This window comes from Bufo bufo, chromosome 9 (genome assembly GCF_905171765.1).
Source record: "Bufo bufo chromosome 9, aBufBuf1.1, whole genome shotgun sequence".
NCBI lineage: Eukaryota > Metazoa > Chordata > Amphibia > Anura > Bufonidae > Bufo > Bufo bufo.
Window position 1 is genome coordinate 176,134,462 of NC_053397.1, and position 20,244 is coordinate 176,154,705.

A 20,244-nucleotide genomic window follows, 5' to 3' on the forward strand; every position below is an offset into this window, starting at 1 on the left:
ATTGAATTTTGTTTGGCTCTTAACCCTTGCTTTGTTACTGGGAAAATGGATTAAAATTGAAAATTTGCCAAAAAATTTAAATTCTGAAATTTCATCTCCATTTGCCAATAACTCTTGTGGAACACCTAAAGGGTTAACAACGTTTGTAAAAATCTGTTTTGAATACCTTGAGGGGTGTAGTTTCTTACATGGGGTCACTTTTATGGAGTTTCTACTCTAGGGGTGCATCAGGGGGGGCTTCAAATGGGACATGGTGTCAAAAAAACCAGTCCAGCAAAATCTGCCGTGTGCCCGTACAGTAGTTTACGACCACATATGGGGTGTTTCTGTAAACTACAGAATCAGGGCCATAAATATTGAGTTTGGTTTGGCTGTTAACCCTTGCTTTGTAACTGGAAAAAAAATATTAAAAGGGAAAATCTGCCAAAAAAAGTGAAATTTTGAAATTGTATCTAATTTCCATTAATTCTTGTGGAACACCTAAAGGGTTAACGACGTTTGTAAAATCAGTTTTGAATACCTTGAGGGGTGTAGTTTATAGAATTTTTGGGTGGTTTCTATTATGTAAGCCTCGCAAAGTGACTTCAGACCTGAACTGGTCCCTAAAAAGTGGGTTTTTGAAAAATTTCAAGATTTGCTTCTAAACTTCTAAGCCTTGTAACATCCCCAAAAAATTTAATATTGCCAAAATGATCCAAACATGAAGTAGACATATGGGGAATGTAAAGTAATAACTATTTTTGTAGGTATTACTATGTATTATAGAAGTAGAGAAATTGAAACTTGGAAATTTACCGAAAAATTTGCAAATTTGGTATTTTTTTATGAAATTTTTTTACTTTTTTGACCCAATTTTAGCAGTGTCATGAAGTACAATATGTGACGAAAAAACAATCTCAGAATGGCCTGGGTAAGTAAAAGCGTTTTAAAGTTATCAGCCGTTAAAGTGACACTTGTCAGATTTGCAAAAAATGGCCAAGTCCTTAAGGTGAAATTGGGCTGTGTCCTTAAGGGGTTAAGACAGGCATTACAGCTGGAAGCCATGAGCAACTGGTGTGTCAGCCGCATTATTTTCCAGTCAGGCGTTCATTGAGACAGCTATGTGCAAGTGGTGTATCTGTCCCATATCCATTCAGACAGGCATCACTGCGGGCAGCTATGTGAAAGTGGTGTATCCTTGTCAGTGTAACGAGACTAGGGCTCAGCCAATGGGTAGCCCTTGGGTCCTCATTCTTCAGAAAGATCTTGCAGTTCCGCGTTGTCAGATCCGCGGCTAGTTCTCACCACGTCACGGGCTGCTGAAGTGAGGTCTCGTTTCCCGGGACCCCGGCATGTCCGCTCCACTAGACTCGGACGATGCCTATGATTTCCTCTTCAAGATCGTACTGATCGGAGATGCCGGGGTGGGAAAGACGTGCGTGGTACAGCGGTTCAAATCCGGGGTGTTCGAGGAGAGACAGGGGAACACGATCGGTGTGGACTTCACTATGAAGACTCTGGACATTCAAGGGAAACGGATTAAGGTAAGGAATAACGGAGCAGCAGAGGTCAGGCTGTAGAACTACAAGTCCCAGTTGTTTACTTTGCCTCTCCTCCTCCACTGTCCTGTAAACGAAGCGATCCATTGTAACGATGCAAACAATGGACCTGATCATTGAGTGTTTCCCCTGCAATCAATTATCGGCCGCTTAGATCGACAGATCCATGTCACGATCGCTAGTAGCAGCCGATCAGAGGCCAGCATTGTACTGAGGATGGTGACTCATTATTAGGGGGATCATACATGTTCCATCTCCCCAGGACAGAAGATGTTCTTAATGTATAGTGGAAGTCTCTGCGCCGTGCAAAAGGGCTTTATATGTAAGTGCTGCATACCCTTTAGGCCTCTTGCACACGACCGTATGTATTTTGCGGTCCGCAAAAAATACGGATGACATCCATGTGCATTCTGTATTTTGCGGAATGGAACAGCTGGCCCCTAATAGAACAGTCCTATCCTTGTCCGTAATGCAGACAATAACACCACGCAACAATGAGGGTAGAATTATAAAAAAAACACGATTCCCCTCAAAGGTTTTAATTTTTTATAACCATATTCTGACCCCTATAACTTTTTTGTAGCTATGTGTATGGGGCTGTGTGAGGGCTCATTTTTTGCGGGACGATTCATTTTTTTCAGTGATACCAATTTGAAGTGTGTGCGACTTTTTGATCACTTTTTTTATAAAAAAAATTATTGGGTAGTTGAAGTGACAAAAAAAGGCAAATTGGCTGTTTTTTTTTTTTTTCCTGTTACGCCATTTGCCGAGTGCCATTAATATTGTTATATTTTACTAGTATGGGCATTTTAGCACACGGCGATGCCCATGATGTTTATTTTTTTTATTAAGTATTTTTATTTTTAGGAACTTTATTATTATTTTTGGTTATTTATATTTGCAAAAACTTCTTTTTTATACTTTTAAGGGCTCTTTCACACCTGCGTTGTTGTCTTCCGGCATAGAGTTCCGTCGTCGGGGCTCTATGCCGGAAGAATCCTGATCAGGATTATCCTAATGCATTCTGAATGGAGAGAAATCCGTTCAGGATGCATCAGGATGTCTTCAGTTCCGGAACGGAACGTTTTTTGGCCGGAGAAAATACCGCAGCATGCTGCGCTTTTTGCTCCGGCCAAAAATCCGGAACACTTGCCGCAAGGCCGGATCCGGAATTAATGCCCATTGAAAGGCATTGATCCGGATCCGGCCTTAAGCTAAACGTCGTTTCGGCGCATTGCCGCATCCGACATTTAGCTTTTTCAGAGTGGTTACCATGGCTGCCGGGACGCTAAAGTCCTGGCAGCCATGGTAAAGTGTAGTGGGGAGCGGGGAGCAGTGTACTTACCGTCCGTGCGGCTCCCCGGGCGCTCCAGAGTGACGTCAGGGCGCCCCAAGCGCATGGATCATGTGATCACATGGATCACGTGATCCATGCGCATGGGGCGCTCTGACGTCATTCTGGAGCGCCCCGGGAGCCGCACGGACTGTAAGTATACCGCTCCCCCGCTCCCCACTACTACTATGGCAACCAGGACTTTAATAGCGTCCTGGGTGCCATAGTAACACTGAAAGCATTTGGAAGACGGTTCCGTCTTCAAATGCTTTCAGTACACTTGCGTTTTTCCGGATCCGGAGTGTAATTCCGGCAAGTGGAGTACACGCCGGATCCGGACAACGCAAGTGTGAAAGAGGCCTTAGTCACCTTGGGTGACAATAATTGGCAATCATTAGATTGCCTATTGTGTTCATTGATGTCTATATAGACACCATTGAACACTTAATTTGCACTATACCAGTCATGCTCAACCTGCGGCCCTCCAGCTGTTGCAAAACTACAACTCTCAGCATGCCCGAACAGCTATCAGCCTACAGCAGGGTATTGTGGGAGTTGTAGTTTTACAACAGCTGGAGGGCCGCAGGTTGAGCATGCCTGGCACTATACCAATACAATGCTGCCACCTAGTGGCCTGTATTGATATAGTCATCTAATAGGCACCGAAGCCTGCTTGAGGCTTCAGCCTATTAGATCAATGTAACAGGTTCCCCGATCTCAGCCAGGGAACGCTGTTACCGGAGCGGAAGTGCGCAGATGCCGTGGTTACATTTGACCACGGCATCTGAAAGGAAAAATGTATGCAATCAGCCTTATGGCTGATCACATACATGTGCCTCTGGGTCTCTACTATTTAAAATAGCAGAAACCCGGCGGCTATGGCGCCCGTTGCACGTGCAAGTGGACGCCATGTTTGGGGACCGGACTTCCGCCGTACATGTACGGTGAAGGTCCTTAAAGGGTTAAGTTATACATGCAAAGCCTATGCAGTTATAATATTGGAGATATTCCAATGGACATGCCCAGACCTGTTCGGACGCACTCAGGCTGATGTCAGCAGTAAGTATATAAGGCAAGCTGGACAGATTTTGATAAAGTGATCTGTTATAGTGCTATCAGTTTTGAAACATTAGATGGATCAACGCAAATGTGTTAACGATCCAGACAATTTCTGCTACATATGTGGCAAATCCACTACTTATGATCAGCGCAAGAATCTGACAAAGCGAGTGCGTCTTGCAGCTTGGGATGCATTTGTGCTCGTGGTGCAGAACTTCCTTGGGAACAGACGAGCTGCGAACTATGCTGAATAAGTAGACAACATGCTCACAGCATATGAACAACTTGGCTGCCGAATGTCATTGATAGTGCATTTCTTACATTCCCATCTTTACTTTTTCCCACCCAATTTGGGACACGAACATGGAGAGCGGTTCCATAAAGATATTTCTACAATGGAGAACAGGTATCAAGGCCGCTGGAATCCCAACATGATGGGGACTACTGCTGGTTTTTGCAACGGGAAAATATGTCCGTTCACAAACACAAAAGCAGATGCCTGAAGCACTTATCAGTACTGGGCCTTGCTCAAGTAAGATGTTTAAACTGAAAAACGAGACTTTTTGAAATGTTGTTATTCCATTACATTTCCATACACTGTTTACTACGCAAAATTTGACGTAGATCAGGTAATTGTTGGCGTAAAACTTGTTCTGTTCAAAATTATTCAATGCTTTCCAAGTGCTTAATTCATTTAGGCATACTGATGCATAGCAAAATTTCGTGACGTGTTATAAAAATTCTGACTTCGGATTTGTAATTCGCACACTCGATTTAGTATAGGACAAATTATTTTTGCCCAGTAGCAGACGAAAAGTTGCGTGGTGTAATGGGACATGTTCTATTTTTTTGCGGAACGGAAATACGGACATACAGAAACGGAATGCAGACGGAGTACCTTCCTTTTTTTTTTTTTTTTTTTTTTGGCGGACCCATTGAAATGAGTGGTTCCGTATACAGTAAGCAAAAAAAATGGTATGGACACGGAAAGAAAATACGTTCGTGTGCATGAGGCCTTCCTGTGGAAACGATCAGCAGACTGGATTCCCTGACCCCTCCCCCTCTTTCAGCATTTTCTCCTGTTGTCAGACGCTGCATTCAGGTGGAATTCCCCTCTGATAGAATATGGATGAAGCTAAAGCTGCTGTGGACAATGGGTTTGAGGTGGTGGACAGATGGAGGATGAGTGGTCTTCTGAATGCAGTTTTGGTCAATAAAGCCACAAGTAATTATCCGCATGTATAACTGTAGGCACTGCTTGTACCACCCCAAGGCACCCTTATAAAGAGGTATTCTCCCTTTAAGGCCTCATGCACACGACCGGTCCATTTTTTGCGGTCCGCAAAACACTGAAGCCGCCCGTGTGCCTTCCGCAATTTACGGAACGGGCGGCCCATTGTAGAAAACTCTATTCTTGTCCGCAAAACGGACAAGAATAGGACATGTTATATATTTTTTTTTTGCAGGGCCACGGAACAGAGCAACGGATGCGGACAGCACACGAAGTGCTGTCCGCATCTTTTGCGGCTCCATTGAAGTGAATGGGTCCGCACCTGAGCCGCAAAAACTGCGGCTCGGATGCGGACCAGAACAACGGTCGTGTGCATGAGGCCTAAAGCAGTGCTTAGAAACTAAAGAGAAGAAAGCGAAGCAGAGCAGGTTAGTACATTTGTGGCAGACACCAGAGAGCAAAAGCAACATCACTCACCTGCGGTGGCCGTTCAGTAGGCCCAACCACTATGGTCACTTCAGATCTGTCTGAAGAAGGGGTACCTTCCTCCTGAATGCATTACATGGGAGATCATTGTTAAAGGGGTTTTCCGAGTGTTTACCGTGTTTCCCCGATGAGACATCCCCCGAAAATAAGACCTACTTCCAGTTTTGCCTCTTGCTGTAATATAAGGCACCCCCCCCCCCCCCCCCCCCCCCGAAAATAAGACCTCCCTGATATTAAGGCCCCCGAAGCTACTGTAAGGCGTCTGACTCCCCTGGAGCGTAGCGGCGGGCGCCGCCACGCAGCTCACGGATTGGCTGTTCAGGCAGTGCGAGGTCTCTTTAAATCAGAGCGCCCGCGCCGCTGCCAGGACAAGCTGCCGCCTGCTGCTCGCTCTGCCCTGACTGAGTCTGGCTGACTCACAATTAGACGCTGAGTGAGTCGCGCAGGGCAGGAGTCGGGCACATTGTGTGGAATCTGGCTGGCACGGACACACAGGGGTGACTGAGGTGGGGGGAGGGAATGTCTGATAAAGTGGTGGGAGGGGGAGACTAAATAATCCACTATTCGCTGGTGGCACAGGGGAGGGGGATCACTTAAAATGACACAGGGGAATCAAAGGGAGGAATCAAAATGACACAGGAGGATCAGAAGGGGGTACTAAAATGGTAATTCGACCCCCCCCCCCCCCCCCCCTCTGATTCTCCTGTGCCATTTTGATTCCCCCTTCGGATCCCCCTGTGTCATGGAAAAATAAGACATCCCTGAAAATAAGACCTAGCGCATCTTTGGGAGCAAAAATTAATATAAGACACTGTCTTCTTTTCGGGGAAACAGGGTAATACCTCAGGATAGGTCATCAGTATCTGATCAGTGGGGTCTTTCACACGGCACTCCGGTGAGAGCTGCGGCCTCTTCCTGGACCAGTCACGTGGCCTATGAACCCCTCAGTCCCATTCAAATAAATTGGGCTGAGCTGCGATACCAAACACAGCCACTATCCAATAGACGGCGCTGTACTTGGTGAGCTATGAGGAGGCCGTGGCGCTCCCTGGATTGCCACAGCCTTTTCAAGCACTTGATCGGTAGGGGCGACTGTTCAGCTCATGGACGTCGTGGACATCTTAGTTTTTTGTGACTTAAAGGGGTTGTCCAGGAAATGATAATGATTGCCTATGCTCAGGATAGGTCATCATTATCACCTCAGCGGGGGTCCAGGTCTGTGGTGAGCACGGCGCCGTACACAGTATAGCGGCTGTGCTTAGTATTGCAGCTCAGCCTCATTGACTTGATGGGGCTGAGCTGTAACTAGGCCATTAAATCGATGTGCGGTGACATCACATGACCTAGAAAGAGGCTGCGGTGGTCACGGAGCACCAGCCTCTTCTAACAGCTGATTGGTGGAGGTCTTTGGAGTCGGACCCCCACCAATCTGATATTGATGACCTATCCCGAGGATAGGTCATCAATATTAATTCCCGGATAACCCCTTTAGAGTGTAACTGTCCTTTTTTTTTTTTTTTTGTAATGAATAGGGGCAGTGATATTTACCATTTTTGTAATATAATTAAATTACTGAAATCGTCCATTTCTATTAGAAAAACAGCTCTATAGTGGCCCATTTTGAGCCATAGGCCTCATGCACACGACCGTTGTTGCACCGTTTGTCATCCGCGTCCGTGTTTCCAGTCCGTCAAAAAAATATGACCTGTCCTATTTTTTTCACAGACAACGGTTCGCGGACCCATTCAAGTCAATGGGTCCGTGAAAAAACACGGAGGCACACAAGATTGTCGTCCGCGTCCGTTTTTTCCTATCATTTGCAAGGCAAACTTGACTTAAGATTTTTTTTTTTTTCACTTTTCATGTCTGGTGATCCTCCAAAAATCAAGGAAGACATACGGAAACGGATCGCGGAACCCTGTTTTGCGGACCGTGAAAAAATACTGTCGTGTGCATGAGGCCTTACGAATGCTCCTCTGTCTTCTGTTTACATTACTGTGGAGACTTGGTAAGGGGGGAACTAACTCTCCTTAGGGAGAGAGCACCTTAATCAGTGTGAGGAGACTTATAGGCCATACCTGCTCCTCTGGAATTCTGGGAGGGAAGGGATGCAAATGAGCTCTTAACAAGCTCCGCCTCTAATGCCACCGGATGTAAGGCAGCTATCCTATAAGTCACTGTTCAGATCTTAAGATAAGCCTTGAGACATGACTTGGATATTAAATAAGCCAGCACCTCATCTGCAGACAGATGTTTCGGGGCGATTGCCCCTCATCAGTGCAGAGCAGAGAGTACTGGCTTAGGCTACTTTCACACTTGCGGCAGTGTGATCCGGCGGGCAGTTCCGTCGATTTGGATGTAACTAAAAGCATTTGTGAGACGGATCCGGATGCGGATCCGTGTCACAAATGCATTGCAAGAACGGATCCGTCTCTCCGCTTGTCATGCGGACAGACGGATCCGTCTTGTATTTTTTTTCACATTTTTACCGATCTGCGCATGCGCATGCCGGAAGAACGGATCCGGTATTTTGAATGCACTAATACATTCCTATGGGGAAAAATGCCGGATCCGGCATTCCGGCAAGTCTCCAGTTTTTTTCGCCGGAGACAAAACCGTAGCATGCTACAGTTTTCTCTTTTGCCTAATCAGTCAAAAAGACTGAACTGAAGACATCCTGAACGGATTACTGTCCATTCAGAATACATGGGAATATGATCAGTTCTTTTCCGGTATAGAGCCCCTATGACGGAACACAGCGCCGGAAAAGAAAAACGCAAGTGTAAAAGTAGCCTTAGTGGAGACTTGCTACACTGACTGTTATGTAAACAGAAGACAGAGGAGCGTTGCTAAGGCTCAAAATGGGCCACTTTACAGCTATTTTTCTAATACAAATGTACGATTTCAGTAATTAAAGTATATTACAAAAATGTTTATCACTGCCCCTACATATTAAAAAAAAAAGAATGACAGTTGCACTTTAAAGGGGATCTTCCAGGATTTCAGTATCCTGAGGATAGGCCATCATCGCCCCATATGCCCCAACAATGAGCTGTTACTGAGTGGCTCTGGACCTACACAGTGCCATCCATTGGAGCGGATGGAGCTGGTTACCACCCATCAAATTTGATATTGGGAGCTTCCTATACTTCCCCCGGCATCATCTGTAAGAGATCGGGCATGTTCAATTTTAACTCCTGTTTTTTTTTGGTTTTTTTTGTTCTCCCTGGAGATAAGGTGTCTTCTACGGATTTCTAGTCTTTGCTCATTGAAAACACATATTCCTTAAAGAGGACCTTTCACCGATTCTTACACTATGAACTGACTATACAGACATGTAGAGCGGCGCCCGGGGATCTCACTGCACTTACTATTATCCCCGGGCGCCGCTCCGTTCTCCTGCTATGTCCTCCGGTATCTCCGTTCCCTAAGTTATGGTAGGCGGAGTCTGCCCTAGCGCTGGCCAATCTCATTGCAGAGCTCACAGCCTGGGAAAAAATAACCTCCCAGGCTGTGAGCTCTGCGCTGCGATTGGCCAGCGCTAGGGCAGACTCCGCCTACCATAACTTAGGGACTGGTATCTCCGCCTACTATAACTTAGTGAGCGGAGATACCGGAGGGCATAGCAGGAGAACGGAGCGGCGCCCCGGGGATAACAGTAAGTGCAGTGAGATCCCCGGGCGCCGCTCCACATGTCTGTATAGTTAGTTCATAGGGTAAGAATCGGTGAAAGGTCCTCTTTAAGTCAGGCATGCTCAACCTGTGGCCCTCCAGCTGTTGTAAAACTACAACTCCCACAATGCCTTGCTGTAGGCTGTTCGGGCATGCTGGGAGTTGTAGTTTTGCAACAGCTGAAGGGCCGCAGGTTGAGCATGCCTGCCCTAAGCCAAGCTGAGCACATATGTGTATGGGGGAGTCGGGAAAGATGGAGATGTCGGCCAGATAAAGGAGTGTGGGCACCTCAAAGCTTCTTTCTCATGTTGGTGAATTACAGACGTGTGCTGTCCGTGGTCTCTCTCCACACACCACACGTGTCCATTGACTTCAATGTGTGCATTAACATAGAAGTGGTTTTCCAGTAAGGGTCTAGTCACACGTCCGCAACTGTCAGGGACGTCATCACAGACACAGGCTTGTGAAAGAGACCTAAGAATTGCATTTTTTGCTGTGTTAAAATTTTTGCTTGAAGGGGCTATCCAACTCTTTGTAAATGATGACTTGTCCTCTGGATAGGTCATCAGCATCTGATCAGTGGGGGTCCGACACCCGGGGCCCCTGCCGATTAGCACCTCTGAGTGTCAAGGACTTTTCAAAAACCTGATCAGCGGGGGTCCCGAGAGTCAGACTCCCTCCGATTAGATGCTGATGACCTATCCAGAGGATAGGTCATCAGTTACAAAGAGTTGGATAAACCCTTTAAATTTTCAGACCAATGGAACAGACTTATTGGTGACAACTAATATGGCTGCTTTCACTAGGGTTCTTACCAAACTTTCCCAGACTCCAGAATGGTGAAACCGCCATGTAAATCTATTAGACTACGTATATACTCGAGTATAAGCCGACCCGAGTATAAGCCGAACCCCTAATTTTACCCCAAAAAAATGGGAAAAATTATTGACTCGAGTATAAGACTAGGGTGGGAAATGCAGCTATAATGCAGAGTGTATGTGTATATAATGCACACACTCTACATTATATACACACATCTGCAAGAGGGTGACTCCCTGTATTTAATGCAGAGTGTGTGCATTATATACACACACACTCTGCATTAAATACAGGGAGCCATCCACAGATCTCCCCCCTAAACGGTGCCATCCACAGATCTCCCCCCTAAACGGTGCCATCCACAGATCTCCCCCCTAAACGGTGCCATCCACAGATCTCCCCCCTAAACGGTGCCATCCACAGATCTCCCCCCTAAACGGTGCCATCCACAGATCTCCCCCCTAAACGGTGCCATCCACAGATCTCCCCCCTAAACGGTGCCATCCACAGATCTCCCCCCTAAACGGTGCCATCCACAGATCTCCCCCCTAAACGGTGCCATCCACAGATCTCCCCCCTAAACGGTGCCATCCACAGATCCCCCCCCTCCCCTAAACAGTGCCATGATGGCACTGTTTAGGGGAGGGGGTATCTGTGGATGGCACTGTAGGGGGGATCTGTGGATGGCACTGCCATCCACAGATCCCCCTACAGTGCCATCCACAGATCCCCCTACAGTGCCATCCACAGATCCCCCTACAGTGCCATCCACAGATCCCCCTCCCCGACGCTCACAGCAGTATATATAAGTAACCTTTAACTGTGGATATCTTACTTTGTACTTTGTCTTTGCTCCGGTAATACAGGCAGTGCGGGGAGCGGCGCTCACTCACTGACGTCACGCGCCTTCTCCCACTAGGTGGCGCAGGCGCGTGACGTCAGTGAGTGAGCGCCGCCCCCCGCACTGCCTGTATTACCGGAGCTAAGACCTAGACTCGAGTATAAGACGAGGAGGCTTTTTGAGCACAAAAATATGTGCCAAAAAACTTGTCTTATACTCGAGTATATACGGTACTTTCACACCTCTGCTTTGAATTCCGTCAGGCTGTTGCGGCAGAGAACAGCCTGCCGGAATTCTCCAGATCTGGCCATGCTGGATGTGGACAGAATGTCCATTGGCCCTATTTAGTATAATGGGGTCCGGCGGAGATCCGTATGCATTCTGGCAGATAGTGTGGAGGATTGGCCGGACAAAAACTGCTGTGTGCTGCGGCTTGTGTCCGTTCGATTTTCAGCTTGTCTGTCGGAACAGCCATGCCGGAGTTTCACACCGGAGGTGTAAGGCCCCTTTCACACGGGCCAGTATTCCACGTGGATGCGATGCGTGAGTTGAACGCATTGCACCCGCACTGAATACCGACCCATTCATTTCTATGGGGCTGTGCACATGAGCTGTGATTTTTGCGCATCACTTGTGCGTTGCGTGAAAATCTCAGCATGCTCTATATTCTGCGTTTTTCACGCAACGCAGGCCCCATAGAAGTGAATGGGGTTGCGTGAAAATCGCAAGCATCCGCAAGCAAGTGCGGATGCGGTGCGATTTTCACGCACGGTTGCTAGGAGGCGATCGGGATGGAGACCCGATCATTATTATTTTCCCTTATAACATGGTTATAAGGGAAAATAATAGCATTCTGAATACAGAAGCGCTATGCTGGAGGGGTTAAAAAAATAAATAAAGTTGAACTTCCCTTAATCCACTTGCTCGCGGCCTGGCATCTCCTTCTGTCTTCATCTTAGCTGTGTGGAGGAGCAGGACCTGTGGTGACGTCACTCCGGTCATCACATGGTCCATCACATGATTCATCACCATGGTAAAAGATCATGTGATGACCGGAGTGACGTCACCACAGGTCCTGTTCCTGCACACAGCTAAGATGAAGTCAGAAGAGATGCCGGCTGCGCGAGCAAGTGGATTAAGGTGAGTTAAATTTTTATTTTATTTTTTTATTTTTTTTAACCCCTCCAGCCCTATTGTACTATGTATTCTGTATTCAGAATGCTATTATTTTCCCTTATAACCATGTTCTAAGGGGAAATAATACAATCTACAGAACACCGATCCCAAGCCCGAACTTCTGTGAAGAAGTTCGGGTTTGGGTACCAGACATGCGCGATTTTTCTCACGCGTGTGCAAAACGCATTACAATGTTTTGCACTCGCGCTGAAAAATCGCGCGTGTTCCCGCAACGCCCGTGTGAAAGGGGCCTAAAAGTAGCCTTAGGGTGCATTCACACGTCAGTATTTTTACCTTTCCAGATAAACGTTCCTGTTTTTTGCGGATCCGAAAATCTGGATGACATGAGGATGCTTTTAGCATGTCATCCGATTTTTTGACGGATCCATTGACTAGAATGGGATGACGGAACGCAAAATCGGACAAATAGTAGGACAGGGTATATATTTTTTTTTCCAGGATCCGAATAATGGAACCCACGGAACGGAACGGAATCACGGAATCGGAGAGCACCATGAGTGCTCTCCGATTATTTGCGGATTCCATTGAAAATGAATGGATCCGCATAACGTTCCGTTTTTAATCGGAACGGATGCGGAACACCAAAACGGACGTGTGAATGGACCCTTACTGTGTAGAAAGCAGATCTGTCTTTCTGAAGTATGCAAAATCTAGCTCTTGAGGGATATGTCAGCTGTACATACCAGAAAAAAAAAATGAACGGGATAGAATTTTTAGCAGCCCGATATGGAAGTCCATTTGGGTCGGTATGCCCCTATGTACAGCTGATCCATCACGTGTTATTAATTGATTTATCCAATAAAAATTATGAAACGTGCAAAGAGTATTCATTAAAATGTGTCTCCATGGTAACAGACTACAAACATACCCTGAATTCCCAAAACTTGCTGTCGGCAGTAAAGGGAGCCGGTAGAAGGCAGTACAACTGCAGGATCGGACTACACAGGGGGTGTTTGTAGTCAATAGAGACATCACTTTGCATAGGAGCTGCACATTTCTGCCCTGGCCGAGCATCCAGGGTACAGCATGTCGTGCATTATTTTAGATAATACAGCTTTTGTTAAGGAAGTTGTGAAATTTCAGGCTGTTTGGAAATACCTCGCTGATTCTGAACACTGAGAACCTTTTGTGCACATCTAAACTTTCCTAGATTTGCAGGCATGTAACTATCTGGTATCCTCAGGTTTTGGCTGAAGAACCAACCCCATCACCCCCAGATGTTAAAACGAGTCCACCATTTGCAAGATTGCTGGTGTTGTTTTGGGTCCACTCTTCCCATAAACAATAGTGGCCGTTATAAAAAGGGTCCATAAGGTTAGGCCTTAGACTTGGACTTTGGCGGGACGAGTATGGTGATGCTGCATTACAACCTAAGCGAATGTGATATCCTTGCAAACCCGCAAGTCGCCAGAAATCTAGTGTTGAGCGAACTTGAGGTTTCAAGTTACGGTCAGTGATAGTGGAATTCATAACCGAATTCTTAGATAACCCCAACCTTGTACGCCGAACAAGTTTGTTGAACATTACACAATACTAAACCTGCCCGATTTCTGGCAACTTGTGGTGTTGCATCCCAACCACATTCACGTTCGTGAGCATCCAATGTTGGTGTGTAGTCTTAATTTCATAATATAGCTTTACAGAGCTTGGTGATCTGTACACGTCTCTAAATGTACTGCGCGCCCCTTCATAGAGCCATTGAACTAAGTAGTAAAATTCTAGTTGCCTCCAGCTGCCACAAGGGGGAGCTCACTTTATACATTTGTATACAGCACCAATTAAAGTTATTGGCCGCAGTATTAAATGCATAAAAAGTTCCACGTAAACCATCACAAAAACGGGCCAGTACCAGTCTTGCTGTCGTATTTTGTAAGAAATGGGAATGAAGGAATGAAGGGGGTGGATACCATGTATGCCCCTCCAGTCCAAACCTTCTCCAGTAAAGGTCTTCACAAGAGGGGGGGTTAAACTACTATTTAGCTAGGTAGCTTTATCTTTTAGGAATCTAGAAAAGCTGCTTGGCATCCCTTCAATGAAGTTGTTAAAGGGGTATTCACACTGTTGACATTAACAGCATAGGTGATACATGTATGATCCCTGTAGGTTCCACCACTGGGACTCCCATGATCATTAGAATTGTGGTCCCAAGTACAGTGCTAGGCTATCTCCATCCCACCGAATTTGAAGTGGCACAGCACCTACTCAACTGCAGCTCCATTCAAACTGTATGGGCTAACATTTAATGAGATGGACCTGGGAGATCAATGGGTGTGGCATGGGCAGCGTAGCACATCGACAAAACTTTTTTCAACCATTGACATGCCCCTTTTATCAAACCCTGAAACTTAAAAACAAAATCATGCTCCCTTTTGTATGGTGCCCTGCCCCCTTCCATGAGGCACTCCGCCACCAGTCACCCCACCACCTCAATGTTTCTCATAATGCAGTATTCCAGGGTTACATATAGTCACAGTACTCGGGGCAGAAAGCCGCTCTCCATACTATGCCCAGGAGATTTGTCAGAGTCTTGGAGTGGTCTCGCCCTTTTCTGGAAGTTTCCAGGACATATTGGGAGAGTTGGCAAGTATGATTCAAGCTCTTCTTCACTGCGGTGAGAAGGAATAAAGTGGGGGCTTAAAATTACCATTCTAGTGATTGATGGGAGTCCCATTGGTTGTCCCTTTACCAACTGGATGACAACTCGTGGTAAATCATGACGTGGTCTATTTGTTGTGGATTTTCGGTGTGTTCTGAATCTGGGAGAAGCGAATCCTGCTTTATATTGCTGATATCCTTTCCGGTATCGTTATTTACTAAGAATTTTTCCAGGGAATTTTAGGATTTTTGTGTTGTTCAGAATTCTAGGCGTAAATGTCCTTCTTTTGTGACCCCGTAGGCCCATGCTTATAGTTTAGGTACTTTCCGATGTACTCATTTTACCTTTGGCATTTTTGGTTGGTTTCAGCTTTGCAGCTGTGTTTCTGAGTCGGAGTCCTTTGTTTCTGCTCAGCAGGGTGTGATGTGACCTGCACATGGAGATGACTTCCTGCTGTGACATTGCAGCTTTTCCGGTGACTGGGCCTCATGACAGGTGCTCTAGGGTTATCGTTCTGTTTACAGGTGAACACTATAGCAATTTGGATCATTATTGTATTGTTTTGCCTGAGGAAATGAGATCACATAAAAGTAGGCTAAGGCTACTTTCACACTAGTGTTTTTACTGGATCTGGCAGGGTTCAGTAAAAATGCTTCCGTTAGGCTCCTTTCACACTTGCGGCAGAGTGATCCGGCAAGCAGTTCCATCGCCGGATGCCAACTGATGGCATTTGTAAGACTGATCAGGATCCTGATCCGTCTTAGGGCTCTTTCACACTTGCGTTCTTTTCTTCCGGCATAGAGTTCCGTCGTCGGGGCTCTATGCCGGAAGAATCCTGATCAGGATTATCCTAATGCATTCTGAATGGAGAGAAATCCGTTCAGGATGCATCAGGATGTCTTCAGTTCCGGAACGGAACGTTTTTTGGCCGGAGAAAATACCGCAGCATGCTGCGCTTTTTGCTCCGGCCAAAAATCCGGAACACTTGCCGCAAGGCCGGATCCGGAATTAATGCCCATTGAAAGGCATTGATCCGGATCCGGCCTTAAGCTAAACGTCGTTTCGGCGCATTGCCGGAGCCGACATTTAGCTTTTTCAGAGTGGTTACCATGGCTGCCGGGACGCTAAAGTCCTGGCAGCCATGGTAAAGTGTAGTGGGGAGCGGGGGAGCAGCATACTTACCGTCTGTGCGGCTCCCCGGGCGCTCCAGAGTGACGTCAGGGCGCCCCAAGCGCATGGATCATGTGATCACATGGATCACGTCATCCATGCGCATGGGGCGCTCTGACGTCACTCTGGAGCGCCCCGGGAGCCGCACAGACTGTAAGTATACTGCTCCCCCGCTCCCCGCTCCTACTATGGCAACCAGGACTTTAATAGCGTCCTGGGTGCCATAGTAACACTGAACGCATTTGGAAGACTGTTCCGTCTTCAAATGCTTTCAGTACACTTGCGTTTTTCCGGATCCGGCGTGTAATTCCGGCAAGTGGAGTACACGCCGGATCCGGACAACGCAAGTGTGAAAGAGGCCTTACAAATGCATTGAAATGCCAGATCCGTCTTTCCTCTGCGCCCGGCGGGCCGCCTCATGGCCTCTGCGCCCGGCGGGCCGCCTCATGGCCTCTGCGCCCGGCGGGCCGCCTCATGGCCTCTGCGCCCGGCGGGCCGCCTCATGGCCTCTGCGCCCGGCGGGCCGCCTCATGGCCTCTGCGCCCGGCGGGCCGCCTCATGGCCTCTGCGCCCGGCGGGCCGCCTCATGGCCTCTGCGCCCGGCGGGCCGCCTCATGGCCTCTGCGCCCGGCGGCCACTTCTCATTTGCCTCTGCGCCTGCGCGGCCTGCGGCCACTTCTCATTTGCCTCTGCGCCTGCGGCCGCTTGCCTCTGGGCAGGGCCGCTGCGGCCTCTTGCTGCCGCTTGCCTCTGGGCAGGGCCGCTGCGGCCTCTTGCTGCCGCTTGCCTCTGGGCAGGGCCGCTGCGGCCACTTGCTGCCGCTTGCCTCTGGGCAGGGCCGCTGCGGCCACTTGCTGCCTCCGTGCAAGACCTACAGTGACTTTCTGCTTCCGTGCAGGGCCTGCTGTCACTTGCTCCTCCGTGCAGGGCCTGCTGTCACTTGCTCCTCCGTGCAGGGCCTGCTGTCACTTGCTCCTCCGTGCAGGGCCTGCTGTCACTTGCTCCTCCGTGCAGGGCCTGCTGTCACTTGCTCCTCCGTGCAGGGCCTGCTGTCACTTGCTCCTCCGTGCAGGGCCTGCTGTCACTTGCTCCTCCGTGCAGGGCCTGCTGTCACTTGCTCCTCCGTGCAGGGCCTGCTGTCACTTGCTCCTCCGTGCAGGGCCTGCTGTCACTTGCTCCTCCGTGCAGGGCCTGCTGTCACTTGCTCCTCCGTGCAGGGCCTGCTGTCACTTGCTCCTCCGTGCAGGGCCTGCTGTCACTTGCTCCTCCGTGCAGGGCCTGCTGTCACTTGCTCCTCCGTGCAGGGCCTGCTGTCACTTGCTGACACTTGCTGTCCTGACACATAAAATTAACCAGGTAGGACGCCAGAAGTTAAGTTAAAACTAAAGGGGTCCTAAGGTGAAGACCTCAGGAAGGACCCAGTGTGACTGGAGTAGCCTACAGTGTCTATTTATGATCTACAGTTTTGCGCAATGCTGTATGGTAGCCACATTCCTCCTTGGACAATGCGGACAATATTAACGGAAATTATATGCATTTGCAAAGGGTATAGTATACTCTACACCTGGAGATAGTATGGGTCAGCCTGAAGTTAGAGATCCTACCCAGATTGGTTACAATGGGAGGTAGCACCATCCTGGCTGGGATTTCTTATTGTACGGATTACAGCGATCCCTTATATGGCAATGAATTGGTATCTACCTTAGAACAATACATTTTCAGTAAATGTCAACTTATGCCCAACTAAACTGTTCTCTATGCTATTCTATCTATTTGTACTTGGGGTGCTGGCGTCGTGAACATTATTAGGGACCCTGCCTTCATTGCACCTAATGCCCAATTGTTCTGGGCATATCTGTCGCCTCCGGGAGGAGACTCCCCTCCCTGCACGCTGTCCCAGGGAGCTACAAAACGGCAATGGAGACGGTGCATTCTTCTGTCCTCCTTCTCACTTACCGCCATGCTCCCACATAAAAGGTGGGGCTCTGTATTCTGCACGGGTCCTGTAACCTGTTGCCACTCCTCAGTCCCTGTGTCTCCTGGCTAGTGCAAAGTAAAGATCTTGTGAAGCCCTTAGGACTGCTTCTGACCTTGAAGTTATGCGGGCAGGTGGGTTCCCGGCTGGCCTGGTTTCGTTAAGCAGAGGGGCGCAGCGGAAGTGTGCTTGGCCCATAACCCAGAGGTTGATGGATTGAAACCATCCTCTGCTATCCTGTTACGGGATCCCAAGCTTGTCTTACACCGGCATGAAGTTATTGGTGCAGTTTGGTTACCTCATCATTGATGTCCATGCTGCCGTGTGCCTGTTCTGTCAGCTGGGCTCAGTTTTCTTACATATACTTTGTAGACTTTCCGGAGTTAAATTTAACAATTAAACTCTCGGGAATGAACTGTGTTGGGGGTCTACAGTAAATTGTTACTCGGTGCAGTGGTTATAGATGTTACAATATCTTATCTGGGTTTTAAAGCGAGTAGCTTTACACAGTGAAACCTACCATATAGGTTTACAAGTAAAGGGCATCCTTTTTATGGCCGATGTCTAAGTTGATTTTCTTCCTCTAATTAAAAATGTAAGTCTATAAACAGAGGGAGGCAGATGGAGACATTTCAGAGTTATGACTGGATTCACAAATTCAGTCTTTTTAGGCAGAATCAAAGAAGTTTCCCCCCTCCGTCTCCTGTGGTGCTGTCAGGAGGGAAGAGCTGGAAAATAGGGATTAGACTTACCGGTAATTCACTTTCCAGAGATTCCCTCGTGACGGCACCCGTACATTCCCTCCCTTATTAACTACTATGTAAATATTGCATATAAGATTTTCTGCTTTTACTAAATCGGTTGCATCCATCCTGGTGTAGTAATTTGGAAGAACACCGGTAGGAGGGACCTTTTAACCTCTGTTTCCTGTCCCAAGAAGGTCAAAGGGGAACAACCTTCTGTGGTGCTGTCATGAGGGAATCTCTGGAAAGTGAATTACCAGTAAGTCTAAGGCTCAGTTCACACCTGAGCGTTCTGAAAGGAGCGCTCTGTATGCGCGATTGTACGGACGTTTACAAGCGCGCATACAGAGACAAGTGTGCACACAGTGTCGCGCGTTCCCGAAAGTCTATGTACGGGAACGCGCGACAAGCGCCCAAAAAAACGCTCCTGTACTTGTGTGAGCGTCGGGCGTTTTACAGCGCGATCGTACGCGCTGTAAAACGCCCAGGTGAGAACCATTCCCATAGGGAAGCATTGGTTTCTCCTTGTTGAGCGTTTTACAGCGCGTAGGAACGCGCTGTAAAACGCTCAGGTGTGAATTGAGCCTAAGGGTACTTTCACACTAGCGTTTTTCTTTTCCAGCGCTGAGTTCCGTCCTATGGGCTCAAATCCGGAAAAGAACTGATCAGTTTTATCCCCATGCATTCTGAACGGAGAGCAATCCGTTCAGGATGTCTTCAGTTCAGTCTTTTTGACTGATCAGGCTTTTCAGAAAACCATAGCATGTTGTATTTTTACCTCCGGCCAAAAATCCGGAACACTTTGACTGAACACCGGATCCGGCCTTTTTCTCATTGACTTGCATTAATACCGGATCCGGCGCCGTGTTTTCTCTCAAACCGTATCTGGCTTTTGCATGTTAAACCCCAAAAATGTGAAAAAAAAAGTTAAAGTCCATAAATGGCGGATCCGTTTTTCCCAATGCATTTTTTTCATTGTGATCAAAATCCTGATCAGGATTCAAATGTAATACTTTTTTCCGGATCCGGCGGGCAGTTCCGGCGACGGAATTGCATGCCGGATTCAAACAACGCTAGTGTGAAAGTAGCCTCATTCCTATTATCTCTGTCCTGATCAGTCAAAAAGACTGAACTGAAGACATCTTGATGCATCCTGAACGGATTGCTCTCCATTCAGAATGCATGGGAATATACCTGATCAGTTATTTTCCGGTACAGAGCCCCTAGGACAGAACTCTATGCCGGAAAAGAATAATGCTAGTGTGAAAGTAGCCTTACTGATAATACAACCATCTGCATCCGTTATGAACGGATCCGGTTGTATTATCTGTAACATAGCCAAGACTGATCTATCATGAACTCCACTGAAAGTCAATGGAGGACGGATCAGTTTTCGATTGTGTCAGAGAAAACGTATCCTTCCCCATTGACTTGCACTGGGGGTCATGACTTATCCTTCTTGCTCCGCATCCCAGGATGGAAAGCAAACTACAACATGTTGCGGTTCGCTCTCCGGTATGGGAACGCAACTAAACGGAACGGAATGCATTTTGGAGCAATCCATTCTGTTCAGTTCAGTTTTGT

General features: G+C 47.6%; 1 protein-coding gene across 1 annotated transcript in view; it reads left to right on the forward strand.

Annotated features, from left to right (window-relative positions):
• Positions 1 to 1,232: 1,232 nt before the first annotated feature.
• Positions 1,233 to 20,244, forward strand: part of RAB43 (RAB43, member RAS oncogene family) — a 47,343-nt gene continuing 28,331 nt past the window's right edge. Inside the window, exon 1 of the mRNA XM_040407500.1 lies at positions 1,233 to 1,523. Coding sequence (XP_040263434.1) covers positions 1,332 to 1,523 — 192 coding nt within the window. The 5' untranslated portion in view covers positions 1,233 to 1,331. The remainder of the gene's footprint in view (positions 1,524 to 20,244) is intronic.